Raw genomic sequence first — 20719 nt, 5'->3', positions numbered from 1 at the left:
AGAATAATGAATTATTTCTCTCTGTGTGTGGGAGTAAAAAGGCTTTGCCGTTTGTGGGGAATCTGGCTCTGCACCAAGCGTTACCAATTCAGAAGGTTCTGGGAGGACTTTTTCAGAGCTTGGAAAATCAGAAGAAAATGCTACTGACCTCAGTCATAAATCATCATCTTCAAAAACAGCTTCTGTCTTATCTCCCTCTATTTCTGCTCCCACGGCTTTTTGTTCCAGGCATGTGGCTGTAGCAAGGGGCTGGAAATCTGAAAATCTCCTGTCTGCCACCTCTTCGTTGGAAAGATCAATCAAATCATTTACGAAGAGTGGTCTTAGTTTCATTTTGCCTTTTTTCTTCTGTTTCGGCATCTTAGCAAAAATAATTATGCGCCTATGCGCTCTTATCAGAAATAACAAACAAGGAAAAAAGCCATAAATCAACCGTCCGAGCTACCAGATGTCAGAGCATTGATTAATCCCATGTTTGGCTCTGGGACAATCATCCTGATTTAATTAGAGGATGGATCGAGGCTTCTCCAAGTTGCAATATTCTGAAAAGAAAACCCGAAGAAATATTTTCTAATAAAACTCATTTATTTGTTGTAAAGAAAATAAAACACCTCACTAACTAAGAAAAATAATTGCTACATTTTGAAATAGTTCGGGCCGGCTGCTTTTCAGCAGTCGACACCTCCGTGGCAAGAGAACAAAGGAAAGTGTGTGTGAAGGAATGTGGGTGGATGGACATGCGTAGTAGCTTTTGATAACAATTCTTGGCAAGATACGGAAAGTCTGATAGTCCAGAAATATGAAGCTCAGCTGGGAAATAAAATAACGCAGTGACAAACAGGAACATAAGTACAGCTCCAGGATTAAGGTTTATCAGGATGTTTGGAATAAAACAATTGCAGCTGCTTCGGAGCCCTAACATCTTGCTCATTTACCCATTCAGACTGAGCTAAAGGGAAATGTTTCCAGGCCACCAAGTACTGCAGTTTACTGCGATATTTCCTCGAATCCAATATTTCTTTGACCTAAAAATGCTGTTCCCCTTCAATGAGTATGGGGACAGGAGGAAGTTCTTGGTCCGGACGCAAAGGGTTTCAGCAAACTAAAATGAAACATCGGATGAATCCTCCGCAAGGTTTTAGGTAGCTCTAATTGCACTGTAACTGGGTTAACTATGCGTACGATAGGGAAAGGCCGTATTTGGGCCCAAGTTTTTTCGACTTTTGGATAGTTTGCAAGTACTTGGTGGAAAGGAAAACCCTATCTCCTACTTTATAATCCCTACCCTGAATTCTTTTCTTACCAGCTTGGGTTTTATGAGCTTGGTGAGCCACGTCCAGGGCCTTACGTGTTACAGACTAGGTACCACGTAGTTGTTCAATCCATTCAGCCAAAGAAGGTATCTGTGGTTTTTCCTGAGGCAACTCTGGGATGGGCACAAAGTCTTGGTCGGAGGCTTGGTCGGAGGCTACCTTAAACCCTGTACAGTAGTGTATAGGCGACCTCTGCAAACGGCAACAAGTCCATCCAGTTATCTTGCTAATAATTTATATAACATCTAAGGTATTGTTCCAACACTGAGTTAGTTCTTTCAGAAGCCCCATTGGTTTGAGGGTGGTGGGTGGAGCTTAACCCCTGGGCGGAGTCTAACAACCTCAGGAATTCCTTCCAAAAGTGGGAGGTGAACTGGACCCCTCTGTCCAAGATTATTCGCTCTGGGGCCCCGTGTAATCTATACACATGTTGGACAAACAATTTAGCCAGAGTTTTAGCCGAAGGGATCTTGTGACATGGGACAAAATGCACTTGTTTAGAAAACAAATCAGTAACAACCCAAATGACTGTATTCCCTCCACTTTCGGGCAACTCAACAATAAAATCCATGGAGATCTCCCTGGTGCTCCCGGCCTGGCTACACTGAAGTAACCCAGGGGTTTTCCCCGGAGGCTTCTTTGCTGACGTACATACGGGGCAGCTTGCCACGTAGGCTTCTATGTCTGTCTTCAGCGCCTGCAACCAGAATTGTCGTTTAACTAAATGTAATGTCTTCACGAAACCAAAATGCCCAGCGATTTTAGCATCATTGGTGTATTGTAATACTGCCCCCCTCAGGCTGGCGGGGACATACAGTTTCGCGAGACCCTCCCGAAGCATACACTCATTGGAGTGGGCTAAAAACCACTCATCAGTTTTTAGTGCTTCTTTTAACTGCTTGCTCAAGTCACCAGACAAGGTTAGGTCCCCTTTCGCCTGGGTTCTGGTAACCACTTGTGCCACCAGCTGTTTTGAGGGGATAACTGGACAAATCACTTCTTCTCGGACACTATTGTATTGAGGCAGTCTCGAGAGGGTATCTGCCATAAAGTTCTTCCCTCCAGGAAGATAGCGCAGGGAGAAATTAAATCGGTTAAAGTGTTGGGCCCAGCGGATTTGCTTAGGCGACAGTTTTCATGGTGTTTTTAAGGCCTCTAAGTTTTTGTGATCGGTCCACACCTCAAAGGGGTGTTTCGCCCCTTCCAGGAAATGCCTCCAGGTTAACAGCGCCCAACGAACAGCAAAAGCCGCCTGACATTCCATAGTCCACTCGAGAGGCCGAGAGGGCTTTGGCACCTCTCCTTTTGTTTTCAGAAGGTTAGTAATTGGTGAGGCAATTTTTGCAAACGAGGGGATGAACTGTCGATAGAAGTTAGCCATGAACTGGTTATACAATAATTTTTCATCAGAGGGGAATCTTCATTATAGAGTCCCACCATCCACTCAGCTGCCACCCCCTCCAGGGCCCCAGTAACGCACCTCACGCGTGCAGCATCTGAGGGGAAATCCTCCCCCCCAATCTTGCATGTGGTTCCACACTTGGGTTAAAAAGAATCCCAGTCCTTTCGGATCTCCCCCGTATCTTACTAATAGCAAGGGAATTTTGGGCTTTTTACGCCTCTGTGGCAAGGCCTGCCTAGCAGGGGGCTCCTGGATTGCAGCAGCCGCTTGAATTCCGGAGGCCTGAGCTGCCTCTTCCTGGGCTTAGACTCTCTCTTCCACACAAGCAGCAGCCTCCATTTCACCCCCGGGGTGTTCATCCTCCCCCTGGCAGGCAATCCATACCTTTCATGGGCTCTACAATTCTCACAAGCCTCTCTCAGTAGCCTGGGTGATCAGATTTTCTTTCTGCTCTTCCTGCCAGGCAGCATCTCCGCCTCGGTGTCTGGTAGTTGTTACTCCTTGGGATGTCTTCTCCAGCTCCGGTAACCTCCCCACGCCCAGCGACCATTTGGCTCTCTCCGCCTTTTCCTCAAGCTGTAAATCAGCCATCCACTCTGAAGCCTCCCAGCCGGGGTGTGACGGGGAGGTCGCGGAACCAGAAGCTCCAATATCCTCCTGGTCGCTGTCATTCTTTGCTTAGCCCCTACGGTAGTTTTCCAGGATGGCTGTTAATTGCAGACCTTGCTTAATGTCAGGTATGCCTTCTTTCAACACTCAAGAAAGAAACACTCCGACTCCATTTTCATGGAGAAAGGTACTTTTACTGAATGCAACCAAAGAAAAGCAAGGTCTGAGGCAATAGGCACGAAAATCACATATAGAAAGCATCCTTAAAGCCCTCCTCCCAATCGTCCAGTCAGGATTATCCAATCCACATCCCCCCAAAGGGTCATGTGGGGTGCAGCTTCCGATGGCTCCATCCTCCTGGTATGCCATGACAGTTGATCTTGAGTGGTTATCAGCGTGCCTCCCAGCTGCAGAAAAACGCTGAGGAAAACTTTCTCCCATTTACTCCACCAGCTCACTTCCGCCCCCCTGACATCCAGACAGCTCCCCCCTCCCCCTGTTACAATGGCAGCCAAGCAAGCAAGCAATATAAAGGTGAAGGCTGACAGTGCCATTGGTCCTTCTATCACAGCTCCTGGGCAAGATGGTTTCATATATTTCCATCGTCCCATTGGCCCAACTGCACACCAGGAGCTTGCAGTGGTTTCTCCTACCTTATCAGCGGTCCGGCAGGAGCAACACACTGGCCAAGCTTCGTGTTCCCCCAAAGGTGATCCGGTCCTTCAGCTGGTGGAGGTCTCTAGCCATCACCAGGGGCTGTCACTTCAAAGAACCAGTCCACCTGACTATCACGACAGACACCAGCATCTTTGGATGGGGGGCTCACCTACAGTCCTTGATGGCTCAAGGTCAGGAGGATCAGAAACACAACATAAACTGGCTGAAACTGAGGGCAGTCCACCTCGCCCTCAGGCAGTTCAGGGAGACGGTTTCCGGCAAGCATATTCTGGTTTTAATGGACAAGGTGGCCACCAAGGCACACATGGCCAGGGGGGAACCCGGGAACCCGGTCCAAGTCCCTGATGCAGGCAGTCGAGCAACTGGGCATTTGGGGGGAGAGCCACCTTCTCTCCATCAGAGCAAAACAAATCTCTGGAGTCAACAACAGACTGCAGGCGGATCTCTGGAGTCAACAACAGACTGCAGGTGGACTGGCTCAGCAGGGCTTACATCGACCAAGCGGAGTGCACCCCTCTCTGTTCTGGGAAATTGTGGAATGATTCAGCCTCCCAGTCATGGACTTGTTTGCCACTTCAGTCAATAGCCAGCTGCCCAGATTTTTCGCACTGTTTGCAACTCCAGGGGCGGAAGGTGTCGATGCCCTCCACTGTCAGTGGCCTCCAAGATTACTGTATGCCTTCCCACCTCTTCCACCCAAAGGTGATCAGGAAGATGTCAGAGAGGGTGGAGCACCTCACTGGCCCAGACGACTGTGGTTTGCTGACCTGGTCAACCTGTCGGTAGCCCGGCCATGGAGAATACCTCACAAGAAGATCTACCTCAGCCTTAGTCCACCCAGACCCCACATTTGACCGCTTGAGTGGAGTCTTCTGAGAAAAGACAAGTTTTCCACCAGGAGCATTCAAACAATACAGGCCTCTAGGAGGCCCTCCACCAACCATATAAAAGCCATGTGGAAGGCTTTTTGTGGCTTTTGTGTTAAGGCAGGAGCAGACTCCATGGATGTATCAATTGCCCAGATCCTGGAGTTCCTACAGGATGGCCTTGATAAAGGGCTATCCCCTAATACTATCAGATGATAAGTGGTGGCACTGTCCTCAGTATTGACTTGTGGGAAACTACAGTCTCTCTCAACTTCCTACGGTGTGCAGATTCATAAGGGGCGCAACCAACTTAAAACCACCAGTGGTGCACAGGTACCCTACCTGGGACCTGTCCAAGGTCTTGCACTCTCATCGGGGCCCCCTTTGAGCCATTAAGATCGGCTGGTCTGCAGCTCTTACCTTTAAGGTGGTATTCCTGGTGGCTGTTGGATTGGCCAGGCGGATCTCAGAACTGGCAGCCTTCTCTGTGAGGAAGGACCTCTGTATTTTTCATCCAGACAGAGTAGTTTTGTGGTTAGACCCCTCCTTTGTCCCCAAAGTGAACTCCATAGGGCCCAGGAGTTGGTGCCACCAAATTTCTGCCTGGAGTCTGGCCACGCACTAGAGAAGAAGTGGCACACCTTAGATGTAAGGAGGGCTCTCTGCATTTGTCTTAAAAGGACTTCCTCATTTCGGAGATCAGAATCACTATTTGTGTCCTTCCAGCCCGCTACACTCAGCAGGAAGGTCATGTCGACAGTAGGTCAGTGGATTTGGGCGTGTATCGCCAAGGCCTACGAGGTCCAGGCTCTTCCATTGCCTTTGAGAGTGATAGCCCATTCCACCAGGAGCGCAGCCACCACAGCAGGGTTGGGCGACACAGGCTTCAATCGAAGAAGTCTGTCGAGCAGCAACGTAGTCCTTCCCATCACCATTCATCAGGCATTACAAAATAGACACCTTTGCTTCGGCTGAGGTGGCCTTTGGCAGACGTGTGCTCCAGACAGTGCACGTGGAACCGGGAGCTCAGAACCAGACTGCAGTCCACCCGTAAAGCAGCCAGCTTTGGTATGTGTCAGCATTCCAGAAAAAAACCCACTCCTAGTAAAGATGCGGAAGCAAGCATTTTCCAAAGTCCTGTTTACTAGAATAGGCAAATTGGCACATCTGGGGGAAACCCGAATCTGAAAAGCCCGGGTTTTCCTTCAGTAAGTCAAAGCTCCCAAAACCATCCCCTTTTCCACCCAGTCGGTCACATGCTCCAATCAACGTCCGTTCCATCCCCCCCCTGACCACTCCTCCAGATGCTGGATCGCCCTGACCTTGACCGACAGGAAGAATGCTATTATGTCTACTAACCCCCTCTCCTACTTTCCCACACATGAGAAGGTGTTGGAGCTTCCGGCCTAATATGGCTTCCAAAGCTGACAGTATGTCCCATTCCTGGATGCTATCTCCACCTATAATGGAGAAGAGGCATTGGTCTTACCTAACAGTCCTTCTCATTTGGTGGAGATAGCACCCAGCCACACCCTGGAGACCATCTGGTCCTGGGTAAATCATTGCTTAAATCATTGATTATGACGCGTCAAGTCTGTTGCTTCACCTTCGCCAAAAGTTGGGGACCGTCTGTAGAAGAGGCGGGTCCTCACATCTCAAAACAGACTCAGTCCAATCAGCGAGGAGACAAAATTAACCCATTCCTGGATGTAATTTCCACTAAATGAGAAGGAGCGTGTCAGGTAAGACCAACGCCCCTTCTCTTGATCTAGTTAGAGAGCTCAGTTGTGTGCTACTATCTCGTGCATACATTTTGTTGATATGAATGAAAGTTCTGTACATTCTACTTTGAATTTCATTGGTAATTCTGAAGGAATTTTAAGGAAGGAAAGAAGTATCATTTAAAGCTCCTGATTGGCAGCCAATTAGCTATGTGAAACCATGTCTGTTTTTTGTGATTTCAGGGTGACCATGCCGGATCTGGAAGCAACCCTAATAACAGTAGGTAGCTTTTGATATCTTCTTCAGCATGACAGGCAGTCTTTCTGTAGTTTTGCAGTTGCTTATTTGTGCAGCCTGTAATTGTGCATCCTTGGGTTTGTCTTCCAGGAAGCAGATGAATTCCTGGCAGACTTCTTCCAAAACAATGTGTGGGTTTTTTTCAGTAAGCAGGCAGTGGGAGGCAAGTTGAGGAGGATGTGGGTTTGGTAGGCTTCTCAGTGGAATTGAATCCATGTGCAGAGGGAATATGGATGTGCCCATTACAGTCAGATGCTGGTGAAGTCTCCCAAGGGATGGAAAACAGGAGGATGCTCAGATAGCCCAGAGTTGGACATTTTGTACCTTTAAGAGTTGAGAGAAGGCTGGTTCTTCCAACACCATATGATATTCTGCCCTCCTTGCCTCTCCTTCATCTTCTGCTCTCTGCCTCTTTTCTGGAGGAACGTTTCACCCTCAGTGTTGATGTTCATGAATCTTGTGACATCTGTTTTGTGTATGTGGAGGCTTCCATTTCAGATAAGTGATTGTCCAGTCTCTTCTTAAAAACCACCAGTGATGAAGCACCCAAAACTTCTGGAGGCAGGCTGTCCCACTGGTTAATTGTCCTCACTGTTATGAAATTTCTTATTGATTTATTGATTTATTTATTGATTCATTCATTCATTCATTCATTCATTCATTCATTCATTCATTCATTCATTTATTTATTATATTTATATACCGCCCTTCTCCCGAAGAACTCAGGGGTCTCTCCTTGATTAGTTTCCATCTATTGTTTCTTGCCTTGCCTTCTGGTACTTTGGAAAATAAGTTGACCCCCTCTTCTTTGTGGCAGCCTCTCAAATACTGGAATACAGCAGTATCATGTCACCTCTAGTCCTTCTTTTCTCTAGACTGGCCATGCCCAAATCCTGCCTCCATTCAAAACTCAAGAAAGAAAACCCCCAACTCTATTGATTTAGAGAAGAGGTACTTTTACTAAGTTTGAAATGTTAGCAGCGAAAGTGAGGCAAGATCTGATTCAAAACACTCAAAGGTTACAGATTTAAAGTCACCCCAAATCCCTCTCCCCAGGGTCCAGCAATGGGAGCCCAATCAACGTCCAATATGATGTTGTGAAAAGCCAGTCTTCAGGTATTTCTCCCATCTGGAGTCTTAGGATGGTTGACCTTGACGGAGTGTAAACAACTCGACTCGGCAGTGCCATAATTCATGAGTACAAACTTCCCTTTCAGTTCTTATGGGACTACACCAATTCACTTCTCCATCCCAATACCTGAGCCGCCCCTCCCCCCCTTATTACTATGGCAGCTATCGCAAGCACACTGAAGAAACCCATGCTGGAGATCCAGCTGACACATTCGTCGTATATTTTACTCTCCAGGCCCTTAATCAACTTAGTTGCTCTTCTTTGCACTTTTTCCAAAGTCTCAATGTCTTTTTCGTAATGTGGTGACCTTAACTGGAGGCAATATTCCAGGTGTCGCCTTACTAAGGAGATAAAAACCTGGACTTCCCTGCTCCTAGTGCAATGTCTCAAATGCCACACCATGCTGGCTCAGTTTTAAGAAAGTGTTGTTCTCTTCTTTCTGTGGCAGCTTTATAATAGGCATTCCGAGTAATGAAAAGATACCAGCAAAGGACGATTGAATTATAGAATAACAGAGTTGGAAGGGACCTTGTAGGAGATCCTACACCATTTCTGACAGATGGCATGCCTTTGTTATCATGGCAATATTCAGAATTTGAAAATGACCTTTCATAGAACATAGTGTAACAAGGTTGGAAGTGACTTGGAGGTCTTCTAGTCCAACCCCCTGCTCAAGACAGAAGACCTAATACCATACTAGACAAATGGCCAACCAGTCTCCTCTTGAAAAACCTCCAGTGATGGAGCATCCACAACTTCTTGAGGCAAGCCATTTCACTGATTGTTCTCATTGTCAGGAAATTTCTCCTTAATTCTGGTTGGCTCTTTCTTTAATGAAGTTCCACCTGTTATTTCTTGTTCTGCTCTCAAGTGCTTTGGACCCCTTTCTTCTCTGTGATAGCTCCTCAGATATTGGAAGACTGCTATCATGTAGATAATTTTTCTCTTCATTGGACTCGGTTTAACCTGCAGACCTCTTTTTGTCTTTATTGCTCTTTGTACTCTTTCTAGGGTCTCAACATCTTTTTTGTATCATGGGGATCAGAGCTTTATGTAGAATGCCAAGTGTGGTCTTATCAATACAGTATAAAGTGGCACTATCACTTCTCGTGATCTTTTTTTTTTTATTGCAAAAGTTTTACAATTACATTTTCACCCCTTTTTCTCCCCCACCTCAACCCACCCCAACCTTCCCAACCTCCCTAACCCTCCCTAACCCTCCCCTCCCCCCGGACTTCCACACAGTATACTCATATCAAATAAAAAAAAAACCCTTTATATAAAACTTATATAAAACTTGAACCCCTCCCTCCCCCTTAATTTTCTTTTTTATCTTCATTACATTAACATATTTCTATCTTAATATATCATTTTCAAATGAAAGCTATTTGATACTTCCTAGTTTGGTATTTGTTCTGAACATAATCTATCCACTTTCTCCATTCCCATTCATAAGTCTCTTGTGAACAGTCTTTTAGATATGCTGAAATCTTCGCCATCTCTGCAAAACTGGCCATCTTCATAGTCCATTCCTCGATAGTGGGCAAAGCTTCATTTTTCCAGTATTTACCTATCAATAGTCTTGCTGCTGTTATCATATACAATATCAACTTTGTTTCACCCAATGTAAAACCCTTAACTATACCCAGTAAAAACAGTTGTGGAGAAAAATGAAAAACACTTCTTGTGATCTTGATACTATTCCTCTGTTGATGTATCTTAGGACTGCATTGGCTTTTTTGGCAGCTGCACCACATTGCTGGCTCATACTTAATTGATTGTTCTTTAGGACTTCTAGATCTCTCTCACAAATACTGCTGTTCAGCCGTGTGCTACCTATTTGATACCTATGCATTTGGCTTTTCTTGCCTAACTGTAAAACCTTACTTTTCTCACCACTTAATTGAATTTACTGTATAGGGCCCAGTCTTCAAGTCTGTCAAGATTCTTCTGGATCTCGAATCTATCTTTTAGAATGTTAGCTGTTTCTCCCCAGCTTGGTGTCATCTGCAAATTTGATGAGATTCCTTTCTATCCCCATAAATTATTTACCTAATTTATGAAGATGTTGAAGAGCACTGGGCCCAAGACAGAACCTTGGGGTACCCCACTGCATGCTTCCCTCCATGTAGATGTAGTTCCATTTATGACTGAGTGTGGTTGGTTAATCAACTTGAATCCATCTGGTTGTAATGCTGTCTAACCCATATTATTAACAAGAAGTAGACTATGTTCTACTTTGTCAAATGCCTTGCTGAAGTCTAAGTAAATTACAGTCCACAGCATTTCCTTGATCTACTAATTTAGTTACATTGTTGAAGAAGGCAATAAGGTTTATCTGGCATGATTTGTTTTTTTAAAAACCCATGTTGGCTTCTAGTAATTGCGTTGATAGTTTCTAGGATTTCACCCAGGTATCAGTGTCAAGTTGATTGATCAGTAGTTTCCTGGATCCACACCTTTTCCCTTTTTGAAGATTGAAACCACATCAACTCTTTTCCAGTCCTCTGATAGTTCCCCAATGCTCCAGGAGCTCTGAAAGATATGGTTCAGTTGTTCTGAGATCACATTTGGCAGCTCTTTCAAAACCCTGGGATGTAATCCATCTGGTTTCAGCTGCTAACTTTAAAGTAGCCATTCATACTTGGAGTCTCAGAGGAGATTCCACTCTGAAACTGCTAAACTATCTTGATTTTCAGATCTGTCACCTGTAGCCAAAATAAAATAATATTTTATATCTCACAATAGTAATAGCTTACTATTGCCAGGATATTTGTGGTAACAACTCTTCTGTATAAAGCCTGTGCTAGATTATTAATATTGCTTTAATAAGCTTAATATAATTAGTTCTGTGTTTTTCGCCTCCCAAATGTATGTGCAAGCATATGGAAATACTTGGTGCATCTGAAGAGATGGAATACCATTTCAAAATTGTTGGTGCAACCAGTGTATGTGTTTGATTTTCTTTTCTTTTTTAATATAGAATATATGGACATTTGTTTCAATGTCCATATATTCAAAGAAGGAACGTGTTCTGTTTTTCTTAAGGGAAAGAAAATGTACTGATGATGGACCCAGGCTATTCTGCAGGATCCCAGGTACTTAAATATTCTTGGTTCCAATGGAACTCCAGTTTGCTTTCCAAGTGCGATCCATGTATTGGCGTCTGTTATTGGGCAGCCCCTGGAGATGCTGCATTCCTCAGCAGAGCTTCCTGTAGCTCCACCCATTAGGAGGACGGAGCTTTCAGAAGTTAGAACATGCCCCCAAAACGGCCGTCTTCCCCTGCCTTTTTTTTTTTTGCTGTTGGTCTCCCCCTGCAACTGTGGTTGTCAACAATTGGCTTTTCTGCCCTTTTGAGGTGGGCAATTCATAAAAACTATAGATTCACCACAAAAATAGCGCTGAAATGTTGGTTTAATGCTATTTAAAAACAAGGCCTTTTCAGAAAAGGAAAAAAAAGGAACATAATCTAGGCCAGGGGTCAAACAATTTCATTGAGGGCCGCATCAAGGCTGTGTTTGACCTCATGATTTAGCACAGATGGTGCAGCCTGGCGGTTGGGCCTAGCCAGGGGGCGTGGCTGGATTGGGGATGGCCAGCTTGATATCAGTCATTGAGGCTCCGTTTTTGGCCACAATGGCCTCCTGCGGCCCTCTGCCAGCAGAAAGACCCTGGGGAGGACGCGTGTTGCCTGCCCGGGCTCTGTTTTTTGCCATGACAGGCTCCTGCAGCCCTTTGCCAGTGAAAATGGTTCTCAGGGCCCCCCAGGCTTTGTTTTCACTGCCAGAGGCACCACGGACTGGTCCTTTGATATTTCCAGGGCACCCCCTTGAGCCAGCTCTAAGCATCCCGTGGGCCGGATCCGGCCCAGGGGCCTTGAGTTTGACACCCCTGATCTCTTTTCCATTGTGGCCCCACTTGCTGCAGCCTCCAAACCCTTCCCAAATGTTTTTGCATGGCCATTGGCTGCAAACATTGGCCCACTTGTGCTCTTTGTGAGCTGGGGAGTTGCTGAACTTCCAGTGCTGACAATTTAAATCTGGAAACGAGGATGCTATTTTAATCTTCAAGTTAGTAAAATTTAGAGGCAATACATTTATGTTAGTGGAGGGATGTCCTTACACCTATTTTCTACTTTTTATCCTAAGTATAACTGCGATCCAACAAGTCATCATATTTTTCATCCTTCTAAGCAACATTGGCTTGCCTTTTAATCTGAAAAATTACGAAATGAACTTGGGAGTGTAGCATTTAAAGCACCATAGTTGAACTAGATGGAGGCTTTTCCCTTTACATAAAAAAACTGTTAAAGTTACTGTTTTATAGAAACGATTGTATGAAACTTAACGAATACCTTTGTTTTGTTTAAAGCAAACCCTTGCTTTGGCGCCTGCTAATCTCCAGAGCCGATCAATGGTGAGGCCTTTGGAGCTCTTAAGCCCAACACAATGTTGCACCTCAGAGACTGATACTCTCAAGCGAGAGCTCAGCAGCATCAAAAGCTGTTATGAGGCAGCAAGAGGTGACCTCAGCAGGCTTCAGGCAGAGCTGTCCCACAAGACTGCAGAATGCAAAGCCCTGGTCTCTGAGTGTGAAAGAATTAAGCAAGAGTCAGATCAGCAGATAAAACAACTGGAAGATGCTTTAAAAGATGTGCAGAAGAGAATGTTTGATTCAGAAGGGAAAGTGAAGCAGATGCAGACCCACTTTCTTGCCTTGAAGAATCACCTGACAAATGAAGCTGCTGCAGGTAGCACTAAGGTGGCTGAGGAGCTGAAGGACATGAAGGCTAAGTATGAGGGAGCTTCAGCTGAAGTGGGCAAGTTGAGGAATCAGTTGAAGCAGAATGAGCTATTAGTGGAAGAATTCAGACGAGATGAAGCAAGGCTTGTGGAGGAAAACAAAAAGTTGCAGAAAGGACTTGGCATGTTGAAAGTGGAACGTGAAAAAAGGGAGAGGACTTTTTCTGAGGCAGAAGAACAGCTGAATGAAACAGCAGTGAAATTGGCTAACAAATTTGAAAAGATGAAGAGTTCTTTGTCCAGTGAAATTGATGAGAAGGACTGGAAGCTAGCAGAGTTGGAGAAAGAACGTGAAAAGCTGTGCATAGAAGTTCAACATCTTAGGACGGAGCTTGAGAAGCAAAAAGCTCAGTTTGCTCACTATGTGAAGCCAGAGGAACATAAGCATGTCAGAAGCAGATATGAGCAAAGGGCCCGTGAGCTTGAGAAGGGGCACTTGGAACTGAAACAGAAAAACCAAGCCTTACACAAGGCAGTAGAAAGGGCTCAGATGGACCATAGCCTCCTAAAGCAGCAGATGGAGACCCTCAGAGGTGAGGTGAAGACCCAATATGTTCCTTTGAAGATCAGTGAAGACACAAGGAAAGTGGTAGGCGAGCTGAACAAGAAGGTGACGGAAACCACTGAAAAATATCACCGGTATAAAGGAGAAACAGAGAAACTATTAGCGGAGAAGCTGTGCCTGCAGGAGAAGGTCAGTAAGCTTCAGACAGTTTACATTCCTCCTGAAAAGCATGAGAAAGAAATAGGAATCTTAAAATCTACCTTGGCAGACTTGCAAAAGCAGCTTAATGAGCTTAGCAAAAGATACGAAAAAGAGCAGGCCAAAGTTTCTGAATTGGTAACTAAAAATGCAGCTCTCCAAGATGTCATGAAGGAGCAGTATGTCTCTTCAGAAACTCACGAAGAGGCAAAAACTGCCTTGAACATCATGCTGGAAAGAACAGATGAAGAATTGTCAGACCTGAAAGAGAAGATGGAAGAGGTGAAGCAGGAATATTTGAAAGTAAATGAGGAGAACAGTGAACTGAAGCAGAAATTGAGGGGGCTGCAAAGTCAAATGCAGGCTGAATATCTCAGTACAAAAGACCATGACAGTAAAGTCGCTGTTCTGAATAAAAATATTCAGGACCTTCAGAGAAACAACTCTGCAATGCTGGCAAAGTACCAAGAAAAGCAAGAAGAAGTGGCCCAATTGCATGCAGAAATTGAAGCCCAGAAGAAGGAGATTGACTTGATTCAAGAATGCATCAAGTCTAAATATGCTCCCCTTGCCAGTCTGGATGAAAAGAAGCGGGACTTTGAGGCCACTGTGATGGAGCTGAAAAGCCAGCTCTTGGAACAGGGGGAACAGCTCAGAATAAAAGAGGAAGAAATCCAGAAACACATTGAGGAAATCAAAAAATTAACAGCTGGAATCCTGACTGTCCAAACTGATCTGCAGCAAAAATATATCCTTGCAGAGAAGTATCATGAAATGGAGGGAATGTTGGCAAGCAAGGTGGATGACCTGAAGAAGGAGTTAAGGGAGCTGCAGCAAAAGTTTGCTGAGGTCACGGGAGAGAAGGAGGGGCTTCAGGAGGAGAGTGCCAGGCAGCGCTCAGAGGTGCTCCTCCTGCAGAGCCGCTTGCAGGGCCAGTATGTTCCTCTGGAGCAAGTGGAGGCCCTGGAGAGGAAGCTCAGCTGTACTATTGAGGACCTGAAAGCAAAACTCGACAGCCAGGCAACCAGAAACCAGCAAGAGCTGCAGAGAGCTCAAGAGCTGCAGCAGGAACTGGTCCATCTACAGGCCACCTCGGTGCCTCTGGCAGAACACTCCCAAATCAAAGAAAGGCTAGAGAAGGAAATGGCAATTCTCCAGTCTGGATGGAGAGAGAAGGAGGAAGAAAACCTAACCAGAAAAGAAGAGGTCTCCCAGCTGCAGTCTGAACTTCAGAGCACGAAGCAAGCACTAAGCAAGCTGGAGAAGAGAGAGGTGGTGGAGGCATCTGAGCACAAGAGGATGAGAAGCAGGCTGGAAGGCCAAGTGAGCAGCATGGCTGAGAAACTGGCTGAGCTGACTAAAAAGATGGAGAAGCTGCAGGACGATTCGCTGAAGGCAAATGCAGAGGAGCCATCCTTGAAGGATGAGAAGGAGCTGCTTCAGCCAAGAAACGTCAACATTGAGCAGGAAATCAAAGACCAGAAAGAGCGGTGTGACAAGTCTCTGAGCACCATTGTGGAGTTGCAGAAAAGGATCCAGGAGTCTGCCAAGCAGGTGGAGGCCAAAGATAACAAGGTGAGCCAGTTGAAATGGGGAAGCTGAGATGCCTGAGGAGGTGCAGAGGAGAGCTAGACTGACTCCTCCCAGATTTCCTTTCAGTAGCTTTGGAATGGAGTCACATTAAAGAAGCATTGCTTGTTGCATCTAGCACACATGATTACACAAAGCTGCATTTATAAATCCCACACAAGTACTTTATGGAAACCCCCAAGGACATTAAATTGCCAGTAGCAAAGGTCTTGGGGACCTTTACTGGGATTTCCAGGTGAGCAAAAGCTGCACCATCAGGTTTTGTGCTCACATGGAAGCCACTGGATGTGCCAGGATTACATACATTTTCCTCTGAGACATTTGGGGTCATATGTGGGGAATTTGAAGAAATTCAATTTATGGAAGCCCTTCCTGGAGTTTTTCCGTGATGAAAACATCTAGCTTTGAAAGGCTGAATGGGGTCCCTACTCTAGGTTAAAAGGATTGTCTAAACCTGCCATTGTTTTTTCACATATTTTTTAATTACAGTAGTCATATGCCCACCGTCTCCATTTAGACTCCTGGTAGCTTACATGCAGTCGCTGTAGCATAGCTGCTGGCAAGCTCTGAGGGGACATTGCATTATCACAGCATTGCCATTTAATAAAAAATAACATTGGTCAGTCATCATCTTAAAACTCTCAGGAGTTTTGTTTTCTGACCTGAAGTCTCCCTGGAGTTGGGTGGCCTGCTTTCCTTCTTCCTTCTGCAGTTGGGTTTGGTGGTGTAGCAGATAGTCATTCCAAAGCTGTTGATGTAGCTGACAAGAGCTGCTCAGTGTGGAGATGTCTGCAGTTGTTTCCTACTTCCTGCCTTTTTATGTTATGCAAGAATTCCATGTAAAAATGGGATCAGCCCTCTTTTGTGGGCAAAACTGAATTTCTGTCCTCTTCTAGTTGAACGTGCCCAAATCCCAGGGATTGGGTTGTATTTTTTCTCCTTATGTGTGGGCCGGGGATGATGGGAGGGCAGGGCTTTCCTGTTCTTTTCATTGGAATTTTATCAATATCTCTCTTGAAGATAACGGAGCTTCTCAATGATGTAGAACGGCTCAAACAGGCTCTTAATGGCCTCTCACAGCTTACCCACAACATTCCTGCAAAGAGGCAAAATCCACAGATGGAAGTGCTCCAGAACCAGGTGAAGACTCTGCAGCAGCAGCTGGCTGTAAGTAGGGAACTGGAATACAGTGTGTTAGGAATTGCAGCGTGTTAGGAATGCCAGGCTTAAATATGGTGGGAAAATAATCTCTCAGTCCTTGCATGACTTGCAACTCTGCACATCTGCAGAAGAAACCTGAATGTGAGTGCATGGCCCCTCCCTTCCATTAACACATATTTCCTATATATACTGCTGTGCTGCCCCTCTCAGTCACACACACCCAAAAGTGTGGTTGTAGAGAGTTTATTAATGTTCCCCAGCAATTCCCTTCACCTAGCCTCAGAACTGTCCCAATAAATCCAGCCACAAGCAGGCCAAGGTTAGTCCACAAAGCAATGGCCATAAAACAGTGGAAAGTTGCTCCAACAAATAAGTCCACCAAACAAACTTAACTCCACCAGGCCAAACTGAAATACAAGAGCTAACTTGGTGAAAGACGCAGAGTCTCCAAGGCACAAAGTCAAGCAGGAAGCACAAGGAACGCACAGCCACAAACGCAACGCTTCCCTCTGCCTGCTGTGATAAATAGCTTTCCGGTGCAACCCATCAAGACAGGCAAGGGCCTTCTCCCAAGTAATCTGGCAGATCTCTATTGCTCTTGTCTTTCCTCTGTCTTGTGTGCTCTCGGATCCACCACGGAAGGTAGCTCCTCCTCATTGACCTGCAAGCTGTCCCAGCCGAAGCCTCCTGTAAAACTCTTTTGGCTGGCTGTTCAGAGTCATGTTAACCCAGTTCTGATGTGCTAGGAATGAGTTCATCCTCCCTTGAGCTGACCTCCAAGGAAGAATCAGAGGAGTCGTCCAAGGGAGACATCACAATAGCTTAGGTGGAGCTGTGAGTCCTCTCTGACCTTGGTTGTTCCTTGCAGACGTTTCATGACCTGACTAGATCCCATCAGTGCCCTGCACTAGTTTGCAAGCAAACAGCCAAGCTCAGAGCACCAAGGGTTCCTTGACTGGCTGACTGGCTGTCTTGTTTGTCTGTCTATCAAATTTATTTGCCGCCAATCTTATAGTCAACAACTTTGAGTGGCTTACAGCATAAAAAAATTAAAAACATTAAAATCAACAATTATAGAACACAGTGGATAAAATCATTAACAAATACAACCATTGACATCAGATGGGAAAGAGCAGGGCCGGTGGGGAGGTGGGATTAAGTTTTAATTCAACAACCATCTCCAGTATGAAGCTCCTCCATTGGATCCCCAAGCCGTCTGGCACAGCCAGGTTTTAAGGCTCTTAAAAAAGTCAGGAGGGAGGGAGGGAAGGGGGGAAGATGTTCCAGAGGGCAGACGCCACTCAGAAGGCTCTTCTCCTGGAGCCTGCCAGCTTTTTAAATCTTTTCCTTTTAAATATGATTTATTTTCTGGTATACCCCAGTATTTTACTCTGCAAGAAAAGCAAGCTCAGAGAGCACCAAGGAGTGCTCCTCACTGTGAGCAGTGGATTAAAATCTCAGGAGGAATTTCTAGAGGTGTCAGAAGCATCAGTCCCTTGTGCAACATCTCACCTCTCCTCAACGAGAGTGAAGCCAATCAGTTTGATCGTTTCAGGTAGAAAATTAATGGAAGATTCCTTTGCTTTAGGATGCTGAGAGGCAGCACCAAGAAGTCATCTCAATATACCGGACACACCTTCTTAGTGCTGTTCAGGTGCGTGACCTTGCAGGGACTTTGGGGAGAGGGTTCGCTTGGCCTGGGTGACAATTGCTCTCATGCTTGAGTGTGACTGCTGTCTCCTTTAAGGAGACTTATCCAAGCAATCCAACTTCAGAACAAGAATGGACAAGAAATGTTTAGTAGTTTCCTTTTTTAAAGGTCTCCTTTTAATTTTGCAGGGTCACATGGATGAAGATGTGCAGGCAGCCTTGCTCCAGATCATCCGCATGCGACAGGGACTGATTTGCTAGGGGAATTGAAGCTCTGGCTGGCTCCTCAGGCTGCAGGCAACTTTGCCAACTTCTTAACGTCCCTTAATGCTTAGGAGTTGGTAACCCGCCCTTCAGCTGCTTGTAGCAGGAATATGGAAAAATATTTACACAAACTCATTTTTAAACAAAAATGAGAAGATCACTTGTAATTTGAAAAATTTATTTATAGGTAGTCAAAATGATGACCAAAGCGAAGTTCTCCTGAATGTTGGATTGACAGCCCTAAAAGAATGCTAATCCTGCCCTGCCCAGACATCTCCCCTCCCACTCCTTGTAGATGTCAGGCTCTGAGCCAGGGAGCTCAGAGAAATGGGCCTGCATCTTCTGGGGTGGGGGCTGAACCAGACTGAAGGTGTCCTCCTGGGATTGGCCTTGATGCTCCCCCTGTGTTCCACGGTGGCTTGGCTGGCCAAGCTGCCTCTTTGAAGACTAGCTAAAAGTAGTAATGCCTTTTTATTGCTATTTTCATGAGAGAAAAATACATCAGACAATATTTTGCTTTTTACAAGATAGTTTTTCACGGAGTGTTCATTACTGATTTATTTGTAATTTTAAGGACAGCAGGACTGCGATAGATAAAAATGAAAAGCTGTTATGAAACCTTGAAATACAGTAGCCTAAGATTTGTATTTGATCATTCATTACTTTTTTAAAAAAGAAGAAATCAACTGTTTACAGTTAAGCTAATTAACAACTAAAGTAGTTGGGAAAATTAAAAAGTTTTTTTTAAAAAAAATGCAGAAACAAAAGGATACCTGTGCCTCTTGTAGTGGGCTTGGCTGTAGTGCTGGACCCCCCTTTGCAGCCACGAGTTGGAGGCAGGTCAAGGGCCGAAGACCAGTTTGTCCTTTCCAGGTCTGTGGCTTATTAGGCAGGGGCATCTGTCTTCCTAGAGCAGCAAGCGCATCTATTCAGTTACCCAGGAAACTTAATTGTGTTCTTATATATATTCAATGAACTGGTGGCTGTGGCTGTCAGTTGTGGCTCCATTCAACTTGGAGTGGGGAACTCTGCTGAAAGGAGCTCCCAGAAAGACCCCTCTGGGGAAATATTGCTCCTGCTGTGAGGTCTGTGCCTTAGTTTGTGCCAGTTGGATTCAAACAATGGACCCCAATCGCTCAAATTCTTTGATTTTATGCTAAGGTGATTTAATAGCATCTTAAAATACAGTATTTTGTAAATTATGTATAATAATCCACTATAAAGGATATTATTTATGCAGGAAAAGCCTTTTGGTGAGAAAATTAACTTGGCATAGATGTTATGTGTTTTAGGAATAAATATAAAGGAAAGTTTGGTGTTGCTTTTTAAGTAACTTTGGAATAGTTCCAAAAGCAGATATATGGAGTTCTGGGTTTCTGGAAAAAAACCCACCTTTTTACATGGAAATATTAAAAGCAGATTGCTTCAAAAATGCCAGTTACTTATGTTAAGCGTCTGAAGTTGAGCATGATCTTGAATAATTGCAAAGCCACATTGTGCCTGTTGTGCGCTAAGACAGGATGTTGCCCTGATGGACTTCTGAAGATGGCTCCTTGATTGGCAAGAGTCATTGTTGCTACGAGCATCTCAGTTGGAGATTGACTGTGGTGCTGCTTCAACAAACTGACAGCTGATTCTGCCATCCACAGTGCTGATCAAACACAAAGGCCTGTATTTCCAGAGTTGCAGATAACTGGGCATTCCTGCCCTTTGCCTACTTACAAAGAGGACCTTTCAGGCACAGGGAACTAGAGTGTGTTGGATTGCAATGGACTGCAGGCTCTGTTGCCATTTTTCTGAGGTGACAGGAATTGCAAAAAGGTGACAGGATTGTAAACAGGGAAGGAAATGGGGAAGGTTAACCTGTGCATAGATTGGGTGGGCTTAAAATGTCTTTGTGGAAGGTTGACTGAGAACTTCAGAGCATGCCTCTTGTTTTGCTCTTCTGGAAGGCTTAGATTAACCAATTCACCAAGTGCTCTTGTTCTCAGCAACTTGAATAACTGACAATAATTGTCTGGTTTTGATGTACTAATACTTAAAAGTATTATCATTCTCTTTTCTCTGGGAGACATTTATGTATTTCTAGTCTCCCTTTTACACTACATATCAATAAAAGTTTATTTTCTGTGTCACTTCTCCTGTGCTTTATTGAAATGACATGCTGCCGTTTTGGGTGGGTGAGCTGAGATACAGCAAAAAAATCCTGGAGCATCAGGGAACTATCAGAGGACTGAAAAAGAGCTGATGTGGTTCCCATCTTCAAAAAAGAAAAGAAAAAAAAGAAAAAAAACCCCAGACCCAGGAAACTACAGACCAATCAGCCTAATATCAATACCCGGGAAGATACTGGAAAAGATAATCAAACAGATCTGTAAACATCTAGAAATGAATAAAGTAATAACTAGAAATCAGCATGGATTTGTTAAAAACAGATCATGCCAAACTAATCTTATTTCATTCTTTGACCTAGTGACTAAATTAGTAGATCAACGAAATGCTGTGGACATAATATACTTAGACTTTA

The 20719-nt window shown here is 44.9% G+C and overlaps 1 protein-coding gene across 9 annotated transcripts in view; it reads left to right on the top strand.

The window, feature by feature from the left end:
• UACA (uveal autoantigen with coiled-coil domains and ankyrin repeats) overlaps window positions 1–20327 on the top strand; it is a 77378-nt gene extending 57051 nt beyond the window's left edge. For 7 of the 9 annotated variants that reach the window (XM_087877828.1, XM_087877826.1, XM_087877822.1 and 4 more), the window contains 6 exons: window positions 6833–6869; window positions 11068–11117; window positions 12394–15102; window positions 16138–16284; window positions 17867–17932; window positions 18118–20327. In XM_087877828.1, the coding sequence (XP_087733954.1) occupies window positions 6833–6869; window positions 11068–11117; window positions 12394–15102; window positions 16138–16284; window positions 17867–17932; window positions 18118–18189 (3081 nt within the window). In that variant the 3' untranslated portion in view covers window positions 18190–20327. The remainder of the gene's footprint in view (window positions 1–6832; window positions 6870–11067; window positions 11118–12393; window positions 15103–16137; window positions 16285–17866; window positions 17933–18117) is intronic. The other 2 variants (XM_087877824.1, XM_087877823.1) reach the window with 1 other exon arrangement.
• The last annotated feature ends 392 nt before the right edge of the window (window positions 20328–20719 follow it).

The sequence above is a fragment of the Pantherophis guttatus genome, chromosome 13, assembly GCF_059756535.1.
Source record: "Pantherophis guttatus breed Tessera chromosome 13, ASM5975653v1, whole genome shotgun sequence".
Lineage (NCBI taxonomy): Eukaryota > Metazoa > Chordata > Lepidosauria > Squamata > Colubridae > Pantherophis > Pantherophis guttatus.
This window is presented reverse-complemented; position numbering and strand designations above follow the sequence as displayed.